The 18,811-nt window shown below is 50.6% G+C and overlaps 7 protein-coding genes across 7 annotated transcripts; 5 read left to right on the top strand and 2 right to left on the bottom strand.

The window, feature by feature from the left end:
• Positions 1–391: 391 nt before the first annotated feature.
• BKA67DRAFT_532996 (CTLH/CRA C-terminal to lish motif domain-containing protein) lies at positions 392–1,900 on the bottom strand (the record flags this gene model as incomplete). Its single annotated transcript, XM_046099632.1, has 2 exons — positions 392–1,602; positions 1,774–1,900. 2 exons carry the CDS (start codon positions 1,898–1,900, stop codon positions 392–394), a joined length of 1,338 nt encoding a protein of 445 aa, XP_045962041.1.
• Positions 1,901–2,624: 724 nt separating this feature from the next.
• Positions 2,625–5,935, top strand: BKA67DRAFT_556415 (uncharacterized protein). Its single transcript, XM_046102158.1, has one exon. The coding sequence runs from the start codon at positions 3,000–3,002 to the stop codon at positions 5,712–5,714; it is 2,715 nt and encodes a 904-aa protein (XP_045962040.1). The 5' UTR covers positions 2,625–2,999; the 3' UTR covers positions 5,715–5,935.
• Positions 5,936–6,528: 593 nt separating this feature from the next.
• Positions 6,529–8,160, top strand: BKA67DRAFT_656047 (LETM1-like protein-domain-containing protein; the record flags this gene model as incomplete). The annotated part of the gene is made up of 1 exon (XM_046106875.1): positions 6,529–8,160. One exon carries the CDS (start codon positions 6,529–6,531, stop codon positions 8,158–8,160), a length of 1,632 nt encoding a protein of 543 aa, XP_045962039.1.
• A 386-nt stretch (positions 8,161–8,546) lies between these two features.
• Positions 8,547–10,055, top strand: BKA67DRAFT_556413 (uncharacterized protein). The gene has a single exon (XM_046102157.1). The coding sequence runs from the start codon at positions 8,750–8,752 to the stop codon at positions 9,596–9,598; it is 849 nt and encodes a 282-aa protein (XP_045962038.1). The 5' UTR covers positions 8,547–8,749; the 3' UTR covers positions 9,599–10,055.
• A 432-nt stretch (positions 10,056–10,487) lies between these two features.
• BKA67DRAFT_656045 (uncharacterized protein) lies at positions 10,488–11,147 on the top strand (the record flags this gene model as incomplete). The annotated part of the gene is made up of 1 exon (XM_046106874.1): positions 10,488–11,147. The coding sequence occupies one exon, from the start codon at positions 10,488–10,490 to the stop codon at positions 11,145–11,147; it is 660 nt and encodes a 219-aa protein (XP_045962037.1).
• A 795-nt stretch (positions 11,148–11,942) lies between these two features.
• Positions 11,943–14,178, top strand: BKA67DRAFT_656044 (fungal-specific transcription factor; the record flags this gene model as incomplete). The annotated part of the gene is made up of 3 exons (XM_046106873.1): positions 11,943–12,485; positions 12,557–13,018; positions 13,087–14,178. 3 exons carry the CDS (start codon positions 11,943–11,945, stop codon positions 14,176–14,178), a joined length of 2,097 nt encoding a protein of 698 aa, XP_045962036.1.
• A 508-nt stretch (positions 14,179–14,686) lies between these two features.
• BKA67DRAFT_635383 (major facilitator superfamily transporter) lies at positions 14,687–16,322 on the bottom strand (the record flags this gene model as incomplete). Its single annotated transcript, XM_046105654.1, has 3 exons — positions 15,924–16,322; positions 15,747–15,853; positions 14,687–15,691 (listed from the first exon to the last, which is right to left on the bottom strand). The coding sequence occupies exons 1-3, from the start codon at positions 16,168–16,170 to the stop codon at positions 14,687–14,689; spliced, it is 1,359 nt and encodes a 452-aa protein (XP_045962035.1). The 5' UTR covers positions 16,171–16,322.
• Between the last annotated feature and the right edge of the window lie 2,489 nt (positions 16,323–18,811).

The raw sequence follows: 18,811 nt of genomic DNA, 5'->3' as shown, positions 1-18,811 counted from the left end.
ATTTTACTCTATGGCTTTCAGTTGGTTAGCCATGTGTGCCATCTTTGCCAGAGCTTGCGGCCCCCACTCATTTACCAATATATCTGCGGCAGCAGTGAGGATTTCCGAATGCGACAATCGAAGCGAGGGAACACGGTATATAATTTGAAGTACAAGGTCATTAGTTCATACGTTGCAAATATAAGGAAAATGCAAACTCGGCCTCGCATTCCAAAGACGCAAAACCCTTGAATCCAAGTATGGAAAGCCGACTCGTTAACTCCAACGTCTACCAGACGTGTATGCCCTACGCACCAATGATTGCTTCGAAATCAGACGACAAAGACGGAAAAACTCCAGACCCCCCACTCACATCGTCAAAAAATGTGATATGATGCGGTCGTTGCGCATGTTACAAGATGATCTCTTTCGCGTCCTTGACCAGTCCCTCGGTTGGGCAGTATGGGCACTTGTACCGATTGCCCTTGCTTAGCCTCTGCAAACTCTCTTTCGCAAGCACGTGTCCACAAGGAATAATAACGGGTGGATTTTCGACGGTTGCTTGCTCTTTGCTCACAGGACAGACGAATATAGAGTGGTAGATCATGCTCCTTGGTAGCGGCGTTTCAAATGCCATCTCTTGGGTTGTCGTCCATTCGGTGTTCTTGCCTTTGACGGCGTTGAGGAACTTCATCAGCTGTGGTAGGGCAATGGCGCCCGCTGTTGCCGCAACATACAGTGGTGATTCCGCAGACAGGCCAAGTAGCGAGCAGAATTCCCGGGTAAACGACGCTGCTACCTCGTCGAATGCGATAGTAATGTCGAACATGGATCTGTACGGCGAAGTGGGCAGATTCGATGAATATACCATGGCACAACTGAGTTGTTGAATCTCACGTAGATGCCGATATTGAAAGCGTCCAAAGTTCTCTCTGGCATACTGCAATGCCCCTAAGCATCCGTTCTGAGCCGAATCTGGAAGACCATTCACTGAAGAACCCTTAAATAACCAGATGAATTGAAGTTTGCAGAGTTCGAACTCAAGGTTGGAGCCTCTGGTCTCAAGTTCCTGGGCATTAAGACGAGCCCATTCTATTGCAGGGAGTAGGTCGTGCTCTCTCAGCGCGGACAAGATTGAGTACATGTCTGCGAAAGAGGATTGCAGGGCTTCGGATTGCAGAGTCGAGAGCTCGTCGTCTACGCCGGCTGCTGCTGTTGCTGCTGCTGCTACGGGGGTATCTGTGGATGCTGTGGAACGGGGCGATTCAGGTAATTGTAGGCTCGGAGGAGAAAGTTGTGATTGGAGTCTCGAGATAGAAGTATCTGGTTGTTGCGGCTGTGCTTCTTTTATGAAGGTTGAGGCGACACCGAATTGTCCTTCTCGTAGCAGGTGCATGGCAATTGCCCGGTTGATGAGGGTTGGGTGCTCGGCCATAGGATCATGGTCTTCCGGTAGGACACCTTTGATGACCTTGTCGCCGGTGAAGGCCCTGTCCAAGGCCTTGGCGAACCTGCCCTGGCCCTTGTGTACGGTCTTGAGATCATCGTTTACGGCTTCTAAGCCCTTCTGTATTGGGTTTTGCAGCTTCGTGAGTGTAATGCTGGTGACATGAGGGTCGTTTGCTTGGAGATGAATGTCAGCATTCCGCGAGGTAAAACTTCAAAAGAAAAGGAGAAGAGGGAAAGAAAAGGAGAAGAGGGAGAGAAAAGGAAAAAGAAAAAAGAAAAAAAAAAGGGGGGGCCTGGTTATGGGACGAGAGCAGTATAGTCGGGACTGCACTGCATAATACTGACCTCTCTCAACCTCTGATCTTGCTTGTGTAAGAAGACGTATGATGTTGTCGACATCGTCCAGCGTGCTCGACAGCCGTGCGGTCTTTGTGAACTTCTCGAGCTCCTTCTCGAGCGTTGACATGGACATGGCTGTAGGTTGGCGTTGACGGCGACGTTAACGGCGAAGTTGATGGGTGACGGTTGGAGATGCCGGGGGGGTGGTCGGTAGCGATAAGAACTGCTTGCTCGCTGTCGTGACAGGTCTGGGGGACTCGGGCGGTGGTGATCTCTAGTCCAGACGATTTTGGCTTGACGGGGGTAGGCTCGACCTTGTGAGAGGCAAGCTATTTTTGCTTGGCTGCGAATTTCATTTTCGCATCCCTAGTAGATGCAGTTTTGCGGTTGTGGAAGAGTAAAGAATGATGCCATCCGCTGTTGTTGTTGGCGATACGGGAGCAGAGATGGGGGAAGGGTAGAGCTGGGCTAGAGTGGGTTTTTGGCGATGACGGTTAACTTAAACGTTAGTACCCTGCTTAGTTAGTGCTTCCGAAGGCGAAGACGAAGGACACCCACCCCCAGCGTAAAACCGTGCTGTACATTAACGACCGTGGGGTCGGCCGTCTAGAGGGGGTTTACTTGTACAGCAGGTTCCATGGGCTCTTTTGGTGACCTCGCTTCCTACAGTCTACCATGTTTATGAAAGAAGGACACGTAATCGTTGAATGCAGCTGATCGTATTGCTTGTACCCGGTACAATCGTGTCTTTCACAAATTACTTGACTTGCATCTGGCATTCTGGCATTCTGGAGCTGTGTTGGAGGAGTACTACACATGCACGGGGATGGACGGGAAGGAGGAATGACGCATGAAAGACCCCACTATGAGTATGGTGTCCACCAGATGGGGCCAGTTCAGTGCCTACATACATATGTACATACATAAGTTACATAGCACTGTAGCAATTTGACAAGGGCGCTGAAGCTCCAGCTCCAGCTCCAGCACAGCACAGCACAGAGCAAACGGGAAACCATCCACCCCATCGCCTTCAGCAGCCTCCGCAGATTGCCATCACATGCTCGAAACCCTCCCCTCCCGACTTACATGCTGCGCTACCGACTTTCAAGCCGTCGTCTCGTCTCAAACGTCCCGCCGACTCGTCATGTTGTGAACCAGCCACTCTCAATCATGCCTTTGGGGGAATACCTTCAAGCTGAGTTGCTAGCCAGGGGGTCCCGAGCTCTCCAATCATGTCCTTTCGATTTGCCTTGCCCACCTCGGATGGGCGATTACACAAGGAGGAGGACCTCACCCTCATGAGAAGTGCTTCACAGAGAATACCCAGCAATAAGTCAAACCACGTTGACGCCACCCTGAACCCAGCCGCCGAAACACACCATGCGCCCGCCGAATCCACGCCCTCTCCCACCCCCAACCGCCGCCATGTCGTCTTTGCCGACCCCGTTGCCTTGAGATATCTCGAGGAAGACCCCAGCGTCAAGGTCGTCGAGCGAAAGGGGCTGCTACGCGGATATGAGTTATATCTTGTCGAACAATGGGCCTGCTCGCGCCAGTCCCCTACCTTGGTCATCGCCACCTACACAGGTGACCAGAGACATGCCATCGTCGTAGGCGTTTTGAGCCTCCCCGAAGACGAAAGTGCCTGGTCGCCTCGGCTCAAGGTCTATTTCAAAGCCATACAATATCATCATGCCCGGCCCAAAGAAACTGCCCTCGGCGAGCTGATGGTCACCAACCTGAGCAGTTTCCCCTCCGCTTTGACTGTCATACCTGTGCCCGGTGGTGATATCAAGAAACATCGCCAAGGCTTCATTGTCAACGAAAACCTGAAGCGCCTGGGTTGCTCCGGCCGATCTGGCATGACCCTGACTGAGCCTGCTGCCGCCGCGAAAGCCAAATTCTACCAGCTCTACAAGGTCAACGACAAGATTCCATTTTACGACGCCGTAGTCGAGCTGATTAAGCTCTGCCAAGTGGCTCTTTTCATTTTCGGAAAGCTAGATCAGGAGTATGTTGATGGCCTGTTGTGTGATGTAACAGAACAGGCGGTCGGAGATTGGTGGACAGAGTTCGGTACCGACTACTACAACATGGAGCCGACGGACGGCATATTAGGCCCAAGCACAATTGCCGCTCTGCTTGGCTTGTTGATGGGATCTAGAAATCGACTCAGCTATTATGGTGCCCCCGTGGCCAAGGACGTATTCGACATAGAAAGCACAAAGAGAGGCATCGGCTATTTCCAGAAATCTCAAAAATTGGAGCGAACCCGACGGTTAGACCGGCAGACTCTGCACAGGCTTCGCCATGTCACTGCAAAGGCCGCCGCAGGCGAAGAGTGGGGTCTACAGAAAGCCGTCAAGTCGACTGTCAGTGAAATAGGTGGCAAAAGAGGTGAAATCGTCCTGGGTATGGTCGGTGGGCGCGACAAAGGTGGCATTGGTGACATTGAAACACTGGATCTCGACAGGTTCGTCGGACTGGCGCATGGAGAAAGAGCCAAATGGCTCTGGTTGGGAAAACCGAAGCGCACACCTCTGGACCATCACGAGAGGTCGCTGCCTGATATGTCGAACATGTCAAACATCTTGTTTGGCAAGGAGGAGCCACTAGCGCAGTCGAAAAGGACGCAATCCGTGCCGCTGGACGAAGAGGTCGAGGTCCACAAGAATGACGAATCCCTGGGTGTGTACTCGGCTCCGGCACCTGGTTCTGCCACTAGCATTGCAGCAGACAGCCCTAACGACAAAGATGCGCTGAGACGTGGCGTTTTCAAAAGTGTTGCGGGCAAGATTGGCGATGCTCGGTCAGGACTAGGACGTATCAAGGATGCCGTCTATAGCGGAGGCGGTCTACGTGGCCACACAAGCCGACCGTCTAGAGATGAATCATCCGAAACGGGGGTTTCGGGGAACATTCCCTCCGTTCTGACTGGCTCGTCTGCCGGTCTGGTAACCAGTCCAGGTCCTGGTGGAGTGAGTAGGGCGTTTACTTGGAAGAATAAGCCAGAAGAATACCGAGACGTTTTCAGAGAGGCAGACCAGACACCTGAAGCGCCGTTCGGAGGGCAAGGGCGGTTTCTCGGAATGCCACCGGGCTTATATCGACCTGCCACTCGGGCAGCAGAGGAGATCGTGCCCGACGAGGAGCCGAGACGACTCTCTGATATAGCGGAAATTCGGAACGACATGACGAAGCTCGATACGTCTACCAACGACTCAACACCGCCCCAAGAAGTATTGCGAGGTCCAGCATTAGACGCCGAAAAACGATTTGATCAGCCGGTATCGCAGCTTCACCGCCGGCATAGTATTTCAAGCATGCAACCAGACCAGCGTGTTTTGAACGAGGCCAGGTGGCCTCGACGACTATCCTTCAGCCATGCAGAAGAAGCGGTATTAGGATGGGTGGAACTGACAGTCCTGGACGACGAAGAAGACACAAGCACGGAAGCAATACTGGACAAGCAGACACAGCTGGCTGAGCTAGCACAAAATCTATACATGAACATTGTGGACGTGAAACAGACTATTGAACCATGGGTGGACAAGAAAATAGCATCCATCGAAGATATTGAGGCGTGCTACGGTAAGCAGTACGATGACCTGCAGAACGTGCTTTATGAACTTCAAGAGGCATATCAGCACACCAAGCAAAACTCGGAAGAAATCGTCGCGGCCGAGCGAGCACAGATCACGGAAGCTGTTAAGGATGTCGAGGTTTTAGTCGCAAAGCTAGACTACGAGATCAATGCGCTCAGATCGAGAGTGGATGATGTCGAGGATGGGGCAGAACAGTTTGAGCTCCAAGTCGAAGCGGTAGAAAGACGTGCAGATGAATTAAAGCTGCAGCTGGAGACGGAGAGCTGGTTGCATTGGGCCGTCCGCACTCTGACCGGAATTGGTACCGGACCAAACATTACGCAGGAACGGCAGACACAGTAAGGGAAGCCAAAGCTTCATTTCCTCATGGCCCATCATCGGGATTACACCGGCATACACAACTTTTTCATTGCATAGCGTCGCACATGGTTGGCCATGGCGTTACCTGGGAATGTTTTACTTACTTGAATAGAATTGCTTCTAGACACGCAGATGGCATTAGCCTCGAGACATAAATAAATAAAGTAATCAGAGACCTAGTCCAATACATGTACCTACACTACAGTGTCGTGGTTGAAGAAGATCATACCAGACTTGCCGCATATGCAAACTCTCCCCGCACTTTCGATGATAGAGTTTCAGTGAGAGAGTTAAGCGACGTCAGCAGGCAGGCGGGCTGACAGAGGCACACAAGTGGTGGCGCACGATCTGCAGAGAAAGTAAAGTACGGAGTGCTGCGTACAAAGTACGGGCGGATCCGTACTTACTCAGTCGGAAGCCACTGTCCCAAACCCCCCGTCAGTGCTGCTCTCCACTAGAGAGTTCGGACACTTGTATACGACCGACCGACACGGCCAAGGTTGGTGAGTAGTGGACTGACTTATTCTTGCTTTTGTTCGAATGTTCGATGGAACTCAACAGAACTTCGGGCCTTAAATAGTCCGCGCCGCCTCGGACTTAACGTGGCTCAACTGCACCTAATCGAAAAGGCAGGCTTCCGAGATAGGGTCCCCCGTCCATGCCGCTTACAACCATCAACGCCAAACCTGTACATTCAAAATTTCGTCTCTTTATTGACTGTATAGATCACCATTCCTTACCGATTCCCGCCGTTCCACGGCTTTGCACCAAACCCACAACATATTTCAACCCAGTCATGAGCGCTTCAAGAGTCGCTGCCCGCCGGGTAGTGGCGTCGCACCCACTCGCTGGGCGAAGTATACTGCGCCCTGGAGTCGGACTGTCGTCAACACACCGCCAAACAAGAGCCCTCCCATCTCACATGCAGGCCATTGCATTATTTGTCAGGCATGTTTCTACTGAGCACAACTCCGCGGGGCAATCGAACGGACCCCCTCCCGGTTTCGACATCAACAAGGCGAAACAACCACTGCCCAAGGATAACGGCAAGGCAGACTCAATAAAAGCATCCGAATCCAGTTCAACTTCAAAGGTAGACCACAGTGCCGACGCCGCGTTGGCGCAAAAGTCCGACGGGCCATCAGGAGAGGCAAAGAACCTGACGGAGCTGTCAGCGAAAAAGGATGCCGAAGTCAAGAAGATCGAGAAGGAGCAGGGCAAGAAGATGACTCTGGGCCAGAAGATAAAGCATGAGATTCAGCACTACTGGGACGGCACGAAGCTGCTGGCCACCGAGGTCAAGATCAGCACCAGGCTAGCACTGAAAATGGCTGCTGGATACGAACTGACCAGGAGAGAACATCGCCAACTTCAGCGAACAGTACAGGACCTGGGTCGTCTGGTGCCTTTCTCAGTCTTCCTCATCGTTCCCTTTGCCGAAGCGCTTTTGCCTGTTGCTCTGAAGCTCTTCCCCAATCTCCTCCCCAGCACATACGAGAGCCAGTCGGCCAAGGACAAGAAGGCTGCCACTCTCCGAGCCAGCCGGAAGGAGGTCAGCTCGTTCTTGCGCAACACGCTCTTCGAGACTGGACTGCCCTTGACCCCCGCGACTACACAGAAGGAAGAGTTCTCAATCTTCTTCCGAAAACTTCGTGCTACTGGCGAGAAGCCTACAACCGAAGACGTCATCAAAGTCTGCCAGATCTTCAGGGATGATTTAACTCTGGACAACCTTTCGAGGCCACAGCTCGTGTCCATGTGCCGCTACATGAACCTGAACACTTTTGGCACAGACATGATGCTCCGTTACCAGATCCGCCACAGGATGCGCCAGATCAAGCGCGACGACAAAGCTATCAGCTACGAAGGCGTCGACAGCTTGAACACGTTAGAGTTGCAGGTAGCATGCGCAAGCCGAGGCATCAAGACACATGGTGTTTCCCCCGCTAAGCTACGCGAAGAGCTTCAATCGTGGTTGGACTTGCGCTTGACCCACGGGGTACCATCTACCCTGCTGGTCCTGAGCAACGCTTATATGTATGGCCAGAAGACCGACGAGGGTAGCTTCCATAGCCAGATCGAGGCTCTTACTGGCGTGCTCTCTTCCATTCCCGAGGAGTTGTACCACGAGATTGAGCTTGAGGTTCACAATGCTGAAGGTGCTGCCACCAACAAGCAGCGTCTCGAGGTCCTCAAGGAGCAACAAGAACTCATTGACGAGGAGAACAAGCAAGACCAGCAGAACCAAGATACTGGTTTTGCTACTCCTCGCGATGTGGACGACATCGACGAGAAGGAGGAGCGCCAGGCGGCAGCCAAGGAGGCCGGCCAGAAGTCCCAGGTCAACGAGGCCATGGGCGCCGAGGCTGACGGTGACGAAGTGGCCCAGAAGGTCGCAAAGGGGGAGCCCAAGAAGCGCGACTCCTAAATAGAGCATTACTCACCCCAATTCAAAATGCATGCATCTTCTGCATGTCGCACCCCCGGAGTGCGTGTGTTACTATGACCATTGAAGACATACAACGTCTCTTCTCATTTGTTTACATTATCTTGTATGGTATAGGAAGGCGGCTTCGGAGAGGGGCCATGGGCACGAACCATGACAAACAAACAATGTGTTATTAAGCGAAAAACATTGGAGATATTGCGCAGAGGCGCACCATTCCTGGAGTAGCGGGTTCAGGGTTATAGACAAAGACAGACCACAGAGACTACTCAGACAAGACAGATCATCTCCTGTCAGCTGATTATTGATGTCAATAGACTATTGTATTATGAGCAATTGCCGATAACCTTTGATTATCATATGAAACACTATCTCAATAATTCGACTTGTATATTATCTTCTCCAGCTGGGTGTCCAGGGATATGTACGCTGTTGTTTGAATACAAGGAGACTGCCAATGATAGATCTTGGCATCTTTGCCGTGGGTTTTAATGGCTCGGCACACGGATGGCTGCCACTTGATTCTTGATGTCCCCTTTGAGAAGTGGTTAACAATAACCTGTGGACAAAGATGGACAAAAAGGTTTTGTTTTTGCGTGGTGGGACGCTCTTTCACACACGCAATTCCATTGTGTGCGAGATTGGTGCTGTTTTGGTCTATATAGGTAGCAAACCCGACGCAGCAAATAGACTCGAAAGCTGGAACCATAAACCACAATATCCCAAATATCATCATCACAATATCAATATCTCAGCATCCAACTCCACAATGCAGCAGCCCCGCACCATCGCCGACTTCGGGCTCACAAGGTGGCAAGTGAACTACCACTCTACGCTGCAGGAATACGGACTGACGAGAGATCTTTTCACGCCCCTTGAAGATTTCGACTGCTTGAATCCCTTCCTCGGGCAAGACCGTGACTGGAGGGAAATCTACTTGGTCCCGTCACCAAAGCCGTGGGGTCCCTTAATCTTCTACGCCGTCGAGGACGGGGCCATCATCACCAGGTTCGCTTGCCTGCTGGACCCGGAAAGCCCCACCGGCCGTCAGACCGAGATGCGCCTGCACGAGTTGCTGCTCGACAGCTACACCGCGGCGCACCGCAACCCCAAGACACTCCAGTACGTGGGCTTCGTCGGGATGACGGCAAACGACAATTCGTCGCTCGCGATGTTCTTGGAGTACGAGAAGCAGGGCAAGGCATTCGATAGCAACTCCCATATCGTCATGACGCCTAGCTCTCCACGCTGGGAAGGTGAGTTCGTGGTCCTGAATCCATACCTCAAGAGCGTGATGCACCTTGTGCGGGAGCTGGCCCGATTGATCGAACGTGACGTGACGATTCGCCAGGTGCTTATGGGCTTAGATGTGGCATCCCATACTTACATGCTCGTTGAGCTTGATCATAAGGAGGGTTAGATATGGGACAAGTGACATCCGACGAAGTGCGGAAAGTGTAGGTAAAACTAATACTCTTTGTCTAACAATTATTAGAGGATCAGGCCAGCGTAGTATATTACGACATACTCTTCCGAAATTGGTCATACACCACAACGCCGATAACCGATGATGCACATCTATTATGAATAATTATGCCTCAAAGAATTTCATGATTGACAAAAAATTCCAGTGTATTTCATAATCATAATACCTTTCGAATGTAAATGGGAAAACCACCGTGCCTGCTTGATATGATACCTAGAACGATACCATTTACTATTTGAACACAACTATAATTCGTGAACATTGTAGTGTTAGCAGATGTATTCGGATTTATAGTAAGCGCGAAGGTTCGCTCCTTTCGCAGTCAAGGAAGCGCATGCAAGACATAGTTGTGTTGTTTGTCAGAAGCGATTGCCGGCGACTCCTGACGTGTCGCCCGTACGCAACCACTTCTCGATAGTCGCTTCTCCGGAAATTTAGATCGACGTCATTCAACTGTGCCTCACTTTTTGGGCGCAGACAAGCGCAGTTGCGCAGGTTTGCGTGTCACTGTCCACTAAAATTGAAATTGCTGGCTAGCTGTTTTAGTGCACATTTACCATAGTAGTAAGTAAGTTTACTGAGTCGTACAGCAGTCTCGGCCCGGGCTGGTCGGCATAGCCTGGCAGCACACGCGGCAGTTGTGGAGACTTGTGGGCTTATCGTCGTAATTCAGCTGGGAACCAAACGTATGCGCCCTGCCGCAATACCGATTGCGCCTCTATTTGGATGTAAGTATATAATGAACAGTGGCCTTGAACGCCTTCAGGTAGGTCTGTGTATGGTTTTCCTTAGCAGCTCTTGAGTGTGATACAGAAAATTTACAATGTTTGGACGCGATCATCACCAGGAGGAGCCTTTCTACCAAGGTCCCGGGCCCGAACAGTTCCACGGTCACTATCACTACCCACAACACCATGGCTCGGTTTACCATTATCCCCCTTCTCCACCGAGGCATCCATCTCCGCCGCCGCAGCCCATGCGACATGATCACCATCACCATCACCATCACCGTCCCCGGTCTCACTCCCGCTCTCCACCCCATTCTCGCGGAGTCCATGACCATGTCCCGTTGATTCACCGTATCCCGGATAACAATGCCGGCAACATGCCGTTATCTCCGCCTCCGCCTCCGCCACCCTCGGAGTTCAGACGCTCGCCATCACCACCGCTAAAACACCATGGTCATCACAGACACCACAGCGGTAGCGGTGGTCACCGCCATCACCAACATCCACCGGTTATGACTCCTGGATTCGGTGGACCTGCCCACCACTCTCACCCATCTGCGTTGACTCCAGGTGGCGGGTCCCGTGACATTCCGCCGCCTCCAGCTTATCATGAAGACGGGCCACTGATCCACCGCATTCCGCCCATGGGAGTACCTGGCAACAATGCCTTCGTGCCACCCCATGGTATGCACGGTGGACCGGGGCCCCATGCACATCATGGCCACCATAGCCCTCATCATCAGCATTGGCACTGAGAGGATGCAATACGCACGAGCACTTTTGAGGTCCGAAGGGAGGGCAAAATGGTGATATGCGGGAAGCACATTTTGGTCGGGGTGGATCTACTTGCTTTAAGAAAAAAAAGAAAAAAAAAAAGAAAGAAAAAACCCCCCCACCAAGAAGAAATCCGCACGAGATGGGGCAAGCGACCAATAGGCATTTGTAGCATTGGGCGGCGTTCAGGATGTCTTATTTCAGGCTGTTTTCAGAGATACCAATTATATGTTCTTTTTACTACTATATTACTTCAATCAGATAGTCATTGTCTATAAGGAAATTTCTAGACGGCATTAATCTCTTTAACCCCCTACCGGTTAACCAGAAATCTTCAAAGCTTCATAGCCGCAAAAGGTACAATGACGGCGGAAGCTATAAAACGAACATGACCACGCAGTCATCTTTCCCCTTTTCGGACATACGTTGCAATATCCCTCCTGTAACTATGACCTGTTTTACTTTCATCCCAAACTTTCTGCACGTTATAAATATCATAACTCATCGAATGAAATAGATTATTATGAATGAAAGTGCGTTCAACTGTCTATAGCACGTAGACTCGCATCTTACCTATTTTACATTAGAAAGCGCCCCATGATGCGCCCCACTATTATAAGACCGCGCTCGGTGTCGGCTCTACATTCGTAGCCGGTGCCGAAGGTTTTCGGCATCAAATGCAAGAATGCTGTTGCATAACCTACATCCATATCTGAGATGGTCTAGTGAAGCTTTCACACTGCGAACACGCCAGATGTCACGGAATATCTAACAAGATGAATTCCGAACTCGGTGTAGCTACAGATTGCGGCCCCTCTGACACCTCCGCCTCCGGTGCGGATACTGAGACGCAGCCCAGCCAGGAACCTGCGCCCCACACACAGCGACGGCGAAGTCAGGTGAAGCGCTCTTGTAGCTTGTGTCATCGCCGTAAAATCCGTTGCGATAAACAGGAGCCATGTGCGCAGTGTATCAGAGGTGGCCACACATGCTTTTATCCACTTCCGGTCCCGCCGACGCGCCGCGTTCGCAAGACTACCATCGCCGATGTGGCCAGCCGTATCTCCGACCTGGAGAAAACTCTCGTCGCCGTCTCCGGCGAAGTAAGCGCTGCCGCCACCGATGCTGCTACCTCTACACCAATGTCAGAGGGGCGCTTTGCAGGGCCACTTGCTTCGAGATCGGTGCTGTCTAAGCGGGCTATAACAGCCCCCCTGCATAGGACAGAGAAGAGTTCTGGTGAGGAGATCCTTGTACACAAAGGTTCATCAAACCAGTATTACTTCAATGAGGTCCTGATCTCACGCGTCATTGATGAGGTATACCACTGCCCTCTTCTAGGCCTTCCTTCGTGCAGCGTTGGAGATAGTGTTCTAACTCGTCGGCTTAGGAAAATGATATCCAATCAGTGCTCACAACGCCGAGGAGCGAGGCTTCGCAGCCGACCATGCCTTCGCCGTTTAATCCAATGGGGATTTTATCTAGTCCGTGCTTTGATCAGCCCATCTCTGCTTTCCACCCTCCCAAGCAGGTGGCCATGCAATTGTGGAAGATTTTCGTAGACTATATCGACATGACCATCAAGGTCTTACACATACCCACAGATGAGATCCTCGTGTATACGGCCATAGATAATCCCGAAGCAGCATCTGCCGAGGTCTTGGCGCTGTGTTACGCTGTGTACTGCATCTCTGTACTGGCCGTGGATGAGAACGAGGTTCAAAGCACCCTCTCCGAAGACAAAATCTCCAGCCTAAAGCGATTCAAGCTGGGATTTGAACAGTCGCTTGCACGCGCCGATTTTCTTGACAATCCAACGGTGACCTTGTTGAAGGCGTTGTCTATATATTTAGTAGGTTTTTACTATCCCTTGTTTTCCTCCAGATAAGCAAATCGCACGTTGGCTCACATCTCGTACAGGTGGCACTGCGTGTGAACAACCCTGGACGGGGCATCTGGGCACTGAACGGCCTGGCTATTCGAATTTCCCAGTCGATTGGGCTGCATAGAGATGGACAGAAGCTCGGTCTTTCGCCCTTTGAATCGGAGATGCGTCGACGTCTCTGGTGGCATTTCCTTAGTCGAGATGGACGAGCATCAGAAGATTACGGAATTCAGACCACAACTGGCCTTAGTCCCTTGTCTGATGCCAGGCTACCTCTAAATATTCACGATGACGACTTGTATCCCGAGATGGACGAGCTTCCGCCTGAACGGAAAGGCTTTACGCGTATGGTTTTCCCTCTCGCCGGCATTGAACACATGCGCGCCTGGGCACAGCTTTCAAACATAGCCGCATCGTCTCCCGGACCACATACTGAAGAGGCACGATTGGGTTTTATCGAGCCCGTGAAGGAGCGCATCGGCCAATACTTGCAGGCATGCAATCCTGTCATCCCGCAGCAACGAGTGGTGTTGAACGTATCCTCCTTGCTGATGCGCAAGCTCGATATCGTAACGAAACATCAATGGCGCACCCTGCAGGAGCCCGGCGCACGTAAGAATCTCGCGACGGAGGTCGATCTGGCGGAGGCGGTAGATTTCATCGAAGACAGCCTCAAAATAAGGCTGGACGAGCTTACCATGCCGTATCATCGGTGGTGTATCCACTCATTTCCTCAATATCACATGCTATTGTATATTCTCTGGCATTTGTGCGTGCGGCCAGAGGGACCGAGTGTAGAGAGGGCCTGGGCCGCAGTGAATACCACGTTCGATCAAGTACAGACACAGCAACTGGGGCTGGGAATTGGATCGAAGTGGCCGGTACTACAGGCGTTGAAGGCGAAGGCGACAGCGATAAGGCTCAAAGCAAATGGTGTTGGCGAGGCAGAGCAAGCGACAGCGTATCTTGCAGCTGATGAGACAAACGTCAACGGACTCGATTCCGCACATGGAGTCAGCGGCGAAGGCATGGATTGGAACAGTGATATCCAACCTCTTCCGGATTGGGATATGTTGATACAGGACTTCGACTTGGTCAGTCATGACTTTACAGATTATTTACCGTAGGTTCTTTCACGTTTGCATCATAGGTGGATTATTGTCTATTCATGGTCTCCTTGACCCTCGGGCGCTCCCATGCCTCTTAGGTGTACAATTCGCCCTCGAATAGACTCCCAAACGATCGCTGGCGTTTCCACTACGGGAGAACGAGTTTGAGAAGAATTGTGCGGCCATGGTTCATATCCCATGATGGGGCCAGACTGCTTGGCGCACTGGAAAAAGGCACACACAGAATCTGGTCAGTCGAGAATCGCCAAGTCTAAAGACATTCATTGATACGAGGAGTGCTTCTCCTGATACTATTGCCAAACTAAATAATACTACGCATACGCCTTCTGCTTTAAAAGCAGCAAATATATGTCTATCTGAGTGAGTGCCTGTGTATTGTTTTCCCGTAGAACTTGTCTATATGCTTTGAAGTAGTGGCTAAATGAGATTAGAAATGCATGCAAAGTAACATGGAACTTTCAATGAAACCAATATGCAAAACTCGTCACGTATAGTCCCAGTCTGCTTAGAATATAACAAACAGCTTCCAACCAGTCCGATTGATGCGGGCCGCCAGGACAAACGTCGTACCGACCAAACAAAATACGCCGGAGAATATCTTGATGCCCGTCCAGCCATGGTCCAGGATGGCACCGTTGATGGGATTGGTGGTCAAGCCGCCTATGGACGAGACAAAGAAGACGAGTCCCGTGCGGAAACCGATCTCCTGGGGCGAGGAGATCTGGGCTACAAGAGGCGCGATGAGCGAGACGTACGCGCCGGAGCAGAAGCCGAACAGCACAGCGAACGCGATCAGCGCCCCGTCGTCGCTTCCGGGGATCCAGAGGGCCAGGACCCAGATGCCGGTCAGATAACATACGACCACGAAGATGTTGTAGCGCCCAATCTTATCGCCCATAATTCCGGAAAATATGCGGCCGAATAAGGAGGCCGCGTTGAGGATGGACAGTATGTACTGCGCGAGATCGGCGTTCATGCCGGCGGCAATGGCCTGTACGGGGAGGTAGTTGATGGGCACGAAGATGCCATAGGTAAAGAAGAAAAAGCCCGCCGTCACAAGGACGAACTCGGGCTCTCGGAAAGGCTGAATGATCTGGCTAGTCGAGACCTTTCTAGGACTAGGAGGGTGGTACGCGCGGACAGTGAGGTTGGCGATGATGAGCAGGCCGAGGATTAGGAAGGCGCAGATGCGCATGGCCCAAGCGTAACCAACTTCGCGAAGCAGGCGGGACACCATGATGGGGAAGATAACGCCACCCAGAGAGGAACCGGTGGACAGAATACCGAAAGCGGCGCCGCGATTAGTGTTGAACCATCCGTGAATGGTGTTCAGAGCAGGTTGAAAGATTGCAGAGACGCCAATGGCCGAGCATACGCCTTGAGCAAGAAGAACCTCGTAGTACTGTGTTGAGAGCGAAGCCATCATTAATCCGAATACGTGGAACAGACTACCAATAAATATGAGCCAGCGCGGGCCGTAATGATCATAAATTACACCAACAACAGGGCCCTTGAACAGGTTAGTGATTTTGTGCAGGGAAACTGGATGATAAAGATGGAAATACCAATGCCATCATGAAGAAAATCTGCAAGGAAGGAATCCATGAAATGGTGCTAGCCGAGTAGTTACTGAGCAAGTCGCCTTGATAGTACTCTTGGAACACACCCACGCCTGTAAATGGTGAGTGTCATATCCAACTTGATCTCACAAAGATGTGACTGGACAGTGGGATGAGGCATACTATTGATCCAACCGAAGCTGCAAAAAGAAGTGCACCATGCCCCAAGAACAACAAGCCATGCGACAATGCCGCCATCAGGCGCATCACTCCCGGGATATGAAGCTGGTTCATCAAGACCCTGTTCCGCATCACGCTCAGGTTTCTGTCCGAAGGCGGTTCCATCTGAGCTCGAGTCATTGGGGTCTACAGCCGGCTCGTTATTTATGCCGAGGACGGCCGTGTGCGGCTGCGTATTGGTATCGGGCATGTTTGGTTGATTATGGACAAGGTGGAGGAAGATCTAAAAAGAAAATGGCATGTGTCTCTAGCTAGCATGCAAGGAACAAGGAGGGGGACCAAAGACGAGGCGTTGGAAGTTATTAAACAAGACGGCCAAGCAATTAGGCAGTTTGGGTTTGTACCATGAATGCAAGAATACAAGTAGATTAAATAGACAGCACGGTCTGAATAATGAAGCGGCGATAAGCTGAAAGACCTTCGCAACTGCGTAGGCAAATTTAAAGACCGACAGGAGCGAAATGATGGCACCTGAGAGCACCAACATGACAAGGAGAGGCCATCCCAGTGTATCAAATAGACGGGAACTTGTTTTGTTAATTGGGCTATAAGGTAAGGGGTCTGCAGTGGCGGCTCTTGAACAGACGCCGAGGCCGAGGGAATGCAAAGCGCTAGGCCTTTCTCCATGTGCTCGGCGCCGAAATGAGTAGCGGGAGCTAGATGTCTATACTTGTTTTTGAACCAATCAAAAACATCTATGCTGAAGCCTCTTTTACATGTACCCATAGCCTTACAGTATAGTAGAAGGAAGCAATGATAGATATAACATTATACCTTATTGTCTATCACCTAGATCTTACGTATTCTATGGTCGAACAATCATTGTCGCATTCTTCCAAACGTTTTTGGCAACGGCGTTTCCGTATTGCGAGAATGCTGCCAAACTGATCTGATTGACCCCGGAACACGCTAACCTAGAGACACCGATGCCGAGTGTTTACAGTGTCTTTAACAGTCCTGTATTCGTCCTCAACCTGATAGCTGTCTGTCGTACCCGAGGACACTGACTTCTGCAATACGAATACCAGCTTGTATCATTCGCGACGGCAAAGCCTTTTTTGTCACGTTGTAATCATCCATGGGCAATATCTTCAGGCCATCTCCTGAATAGTGAAATCTGACACCAACCTTGTAGGGCCCACTGTCTAAGGATTCACCATCATCAACATAAAGGGACCAAGATGCTGTTCCGTCTAATCCAGATGCAACGAGTAATTCAACCCCCTTTTGTTTTTTGTTTGCGTAGCTCCGTGGTTGTGTTCACCGCTTCTACCCGTAAAGGTACCACACAATTTCCGCGGATGTGGATGGGTATGCGATCAAATAGCACATCCTTGAGATGCACGAACTCTCCTCTTCCAAGAATGACTTTTCCTGTGTCCAACTCATAAGAGACATCATGAGGCAGGTAGATACTGACATCTGTTGCATCCTCCTCTGTCACTGGGGAAATGAGTAGGCAACCACCGTAAAAGTATTGGAGATTTAAGGCAAAGGTATTGGTGTCGGACGGGTATATATACCACATAGGATTTATCGCAGGTGTGCCGTATTGAGATTGCCGGTATAAAGCTCAGTATATATAGTCAAGGAGACGATACCGAAGCGATATAGAATACTTCATACCTACTGCTAGCATTCTTACTATTACAACCTCACCGGGCACCTTTACAAAATTTTGGACTACAGACAGTGGCTTCTGCTGACCGCAAGACCTCTTACTCATGATGGCCTCCCGTAGCGGCCCAACCCAACGTGATGACATTCGGTTACGCTGCCGGCCAGTATGGTACCCAGTTGGATCTGGACGTTGAAGACGCAGCTTGGAAACTTCTTCATGAACTCGAAAGAGTGCGTGCGACAACTGAGGTGTATTACCTTGACGCTCAAAAACGGTACTTTCTGCAGTTATTCATCATTCACAGCAACGCAATCGTCCTCTTATCTTCATTATCCCTTCTTTAAGAGGTTTGGCATTGAAAAAAATTGTTATGAACGCATTCTTCTATTCCGATGAACTTGAGCTAACCTATCATAGGCGCTATTGATTAGCAACAATGTTCTTTGCATTGAGGCACATTTCCTGGTCTGTTGGCGAAATTACATTGTGGGAGTGCAATGGCCGATGTAGCCGACAAGATCATTCGCTTCACCAACGTAACCGGAACGCCACAGAAATTGGTGGAAACACTCAAACAAAGATCTCCTAAATTGTGAGTTCTTTTGTCTGTAGTATTGCAATATTTTACTGATTGGTAGACTAGATTTGCCATAGCGGAAGAGTTTCAAAAAGTAGCAAATCAAAGGAGATTGCCCATTGGCAGCTTCTAGGAACAACATCGCAGGAGGATGTAGTGACCGATATCTGCCCGGCATTAACCTTAGTAGCTCATACTCATCCGGTGTTGGAAGCCGGTTTGGAGAAGTCGTTAGTGATTCTTTGAATGTGGACTGAGAAATACCGAACTAATACAATTAACAGGATCCCCCTGAAGTGACAAATGACGTATCAAGTGCATCAATGCTTATGAAGATTACAAGGAATCGGTATTTAGACTGATTCTCTTCTCAAGTCGCTCCAAAATTTCTGGGGTCTTCGTTTCAACCATTTCCGCAATGTGATGGCTGAAGTAGTTGGTATGAGTGGAGACGATGATGAGATGGATAAACAACTGCTCAGCCTTGTGGAGGCTCTACTGAAAGACTATAACAGCGTTTTCTTACGAGCGCGTTTGTCTGCGAAATTACTTCCTCTCGAGTACTACAAGCAAGGTAAGCGTTATGAGGGTTGTGCGGCTGCAGACAAATTTTCAGAGGTGCTAGAAAAAGAA

The sequence above is a fragment of the Truncatella angustata genome (genome assembly GCF_020726525.1).
Source record: "Truncatella angustata strain MPI-SDFR-AT-0073 chromosome Unknown BKA67scaffold_2, whole genome shotgun sequence".
NCBI lineage: Eukaryota > Fungi > Ascomycota > Sordariomycetes > Amphisphaeriales > Sporocadaceae > Truncatella > Truncatella angustata.
Note: the sequence above shows the minus strand (reverse complement) of the source record. Positions and strands in the feature narration are given on the sequence as shown.

What these genes read in the sequence shown, in the direction of transcription:
- BKA67DRAFT_556415 (XM_046102158.1), top strand. Translation starts at nt 3,000, where the DNA reads ATGTCCTTTCGATTTGCCTTGCCCACCTCGGATGGGCGATTACACAAG.
- BKA67DRAFT_556413 (XM_046102157.1), top strand. Translation starts at nt 8,750, where the DNA reads ATGGACAAAAAGGTTTTGTTTTTGCGTGGTGGGACGCTCTTTCACACA.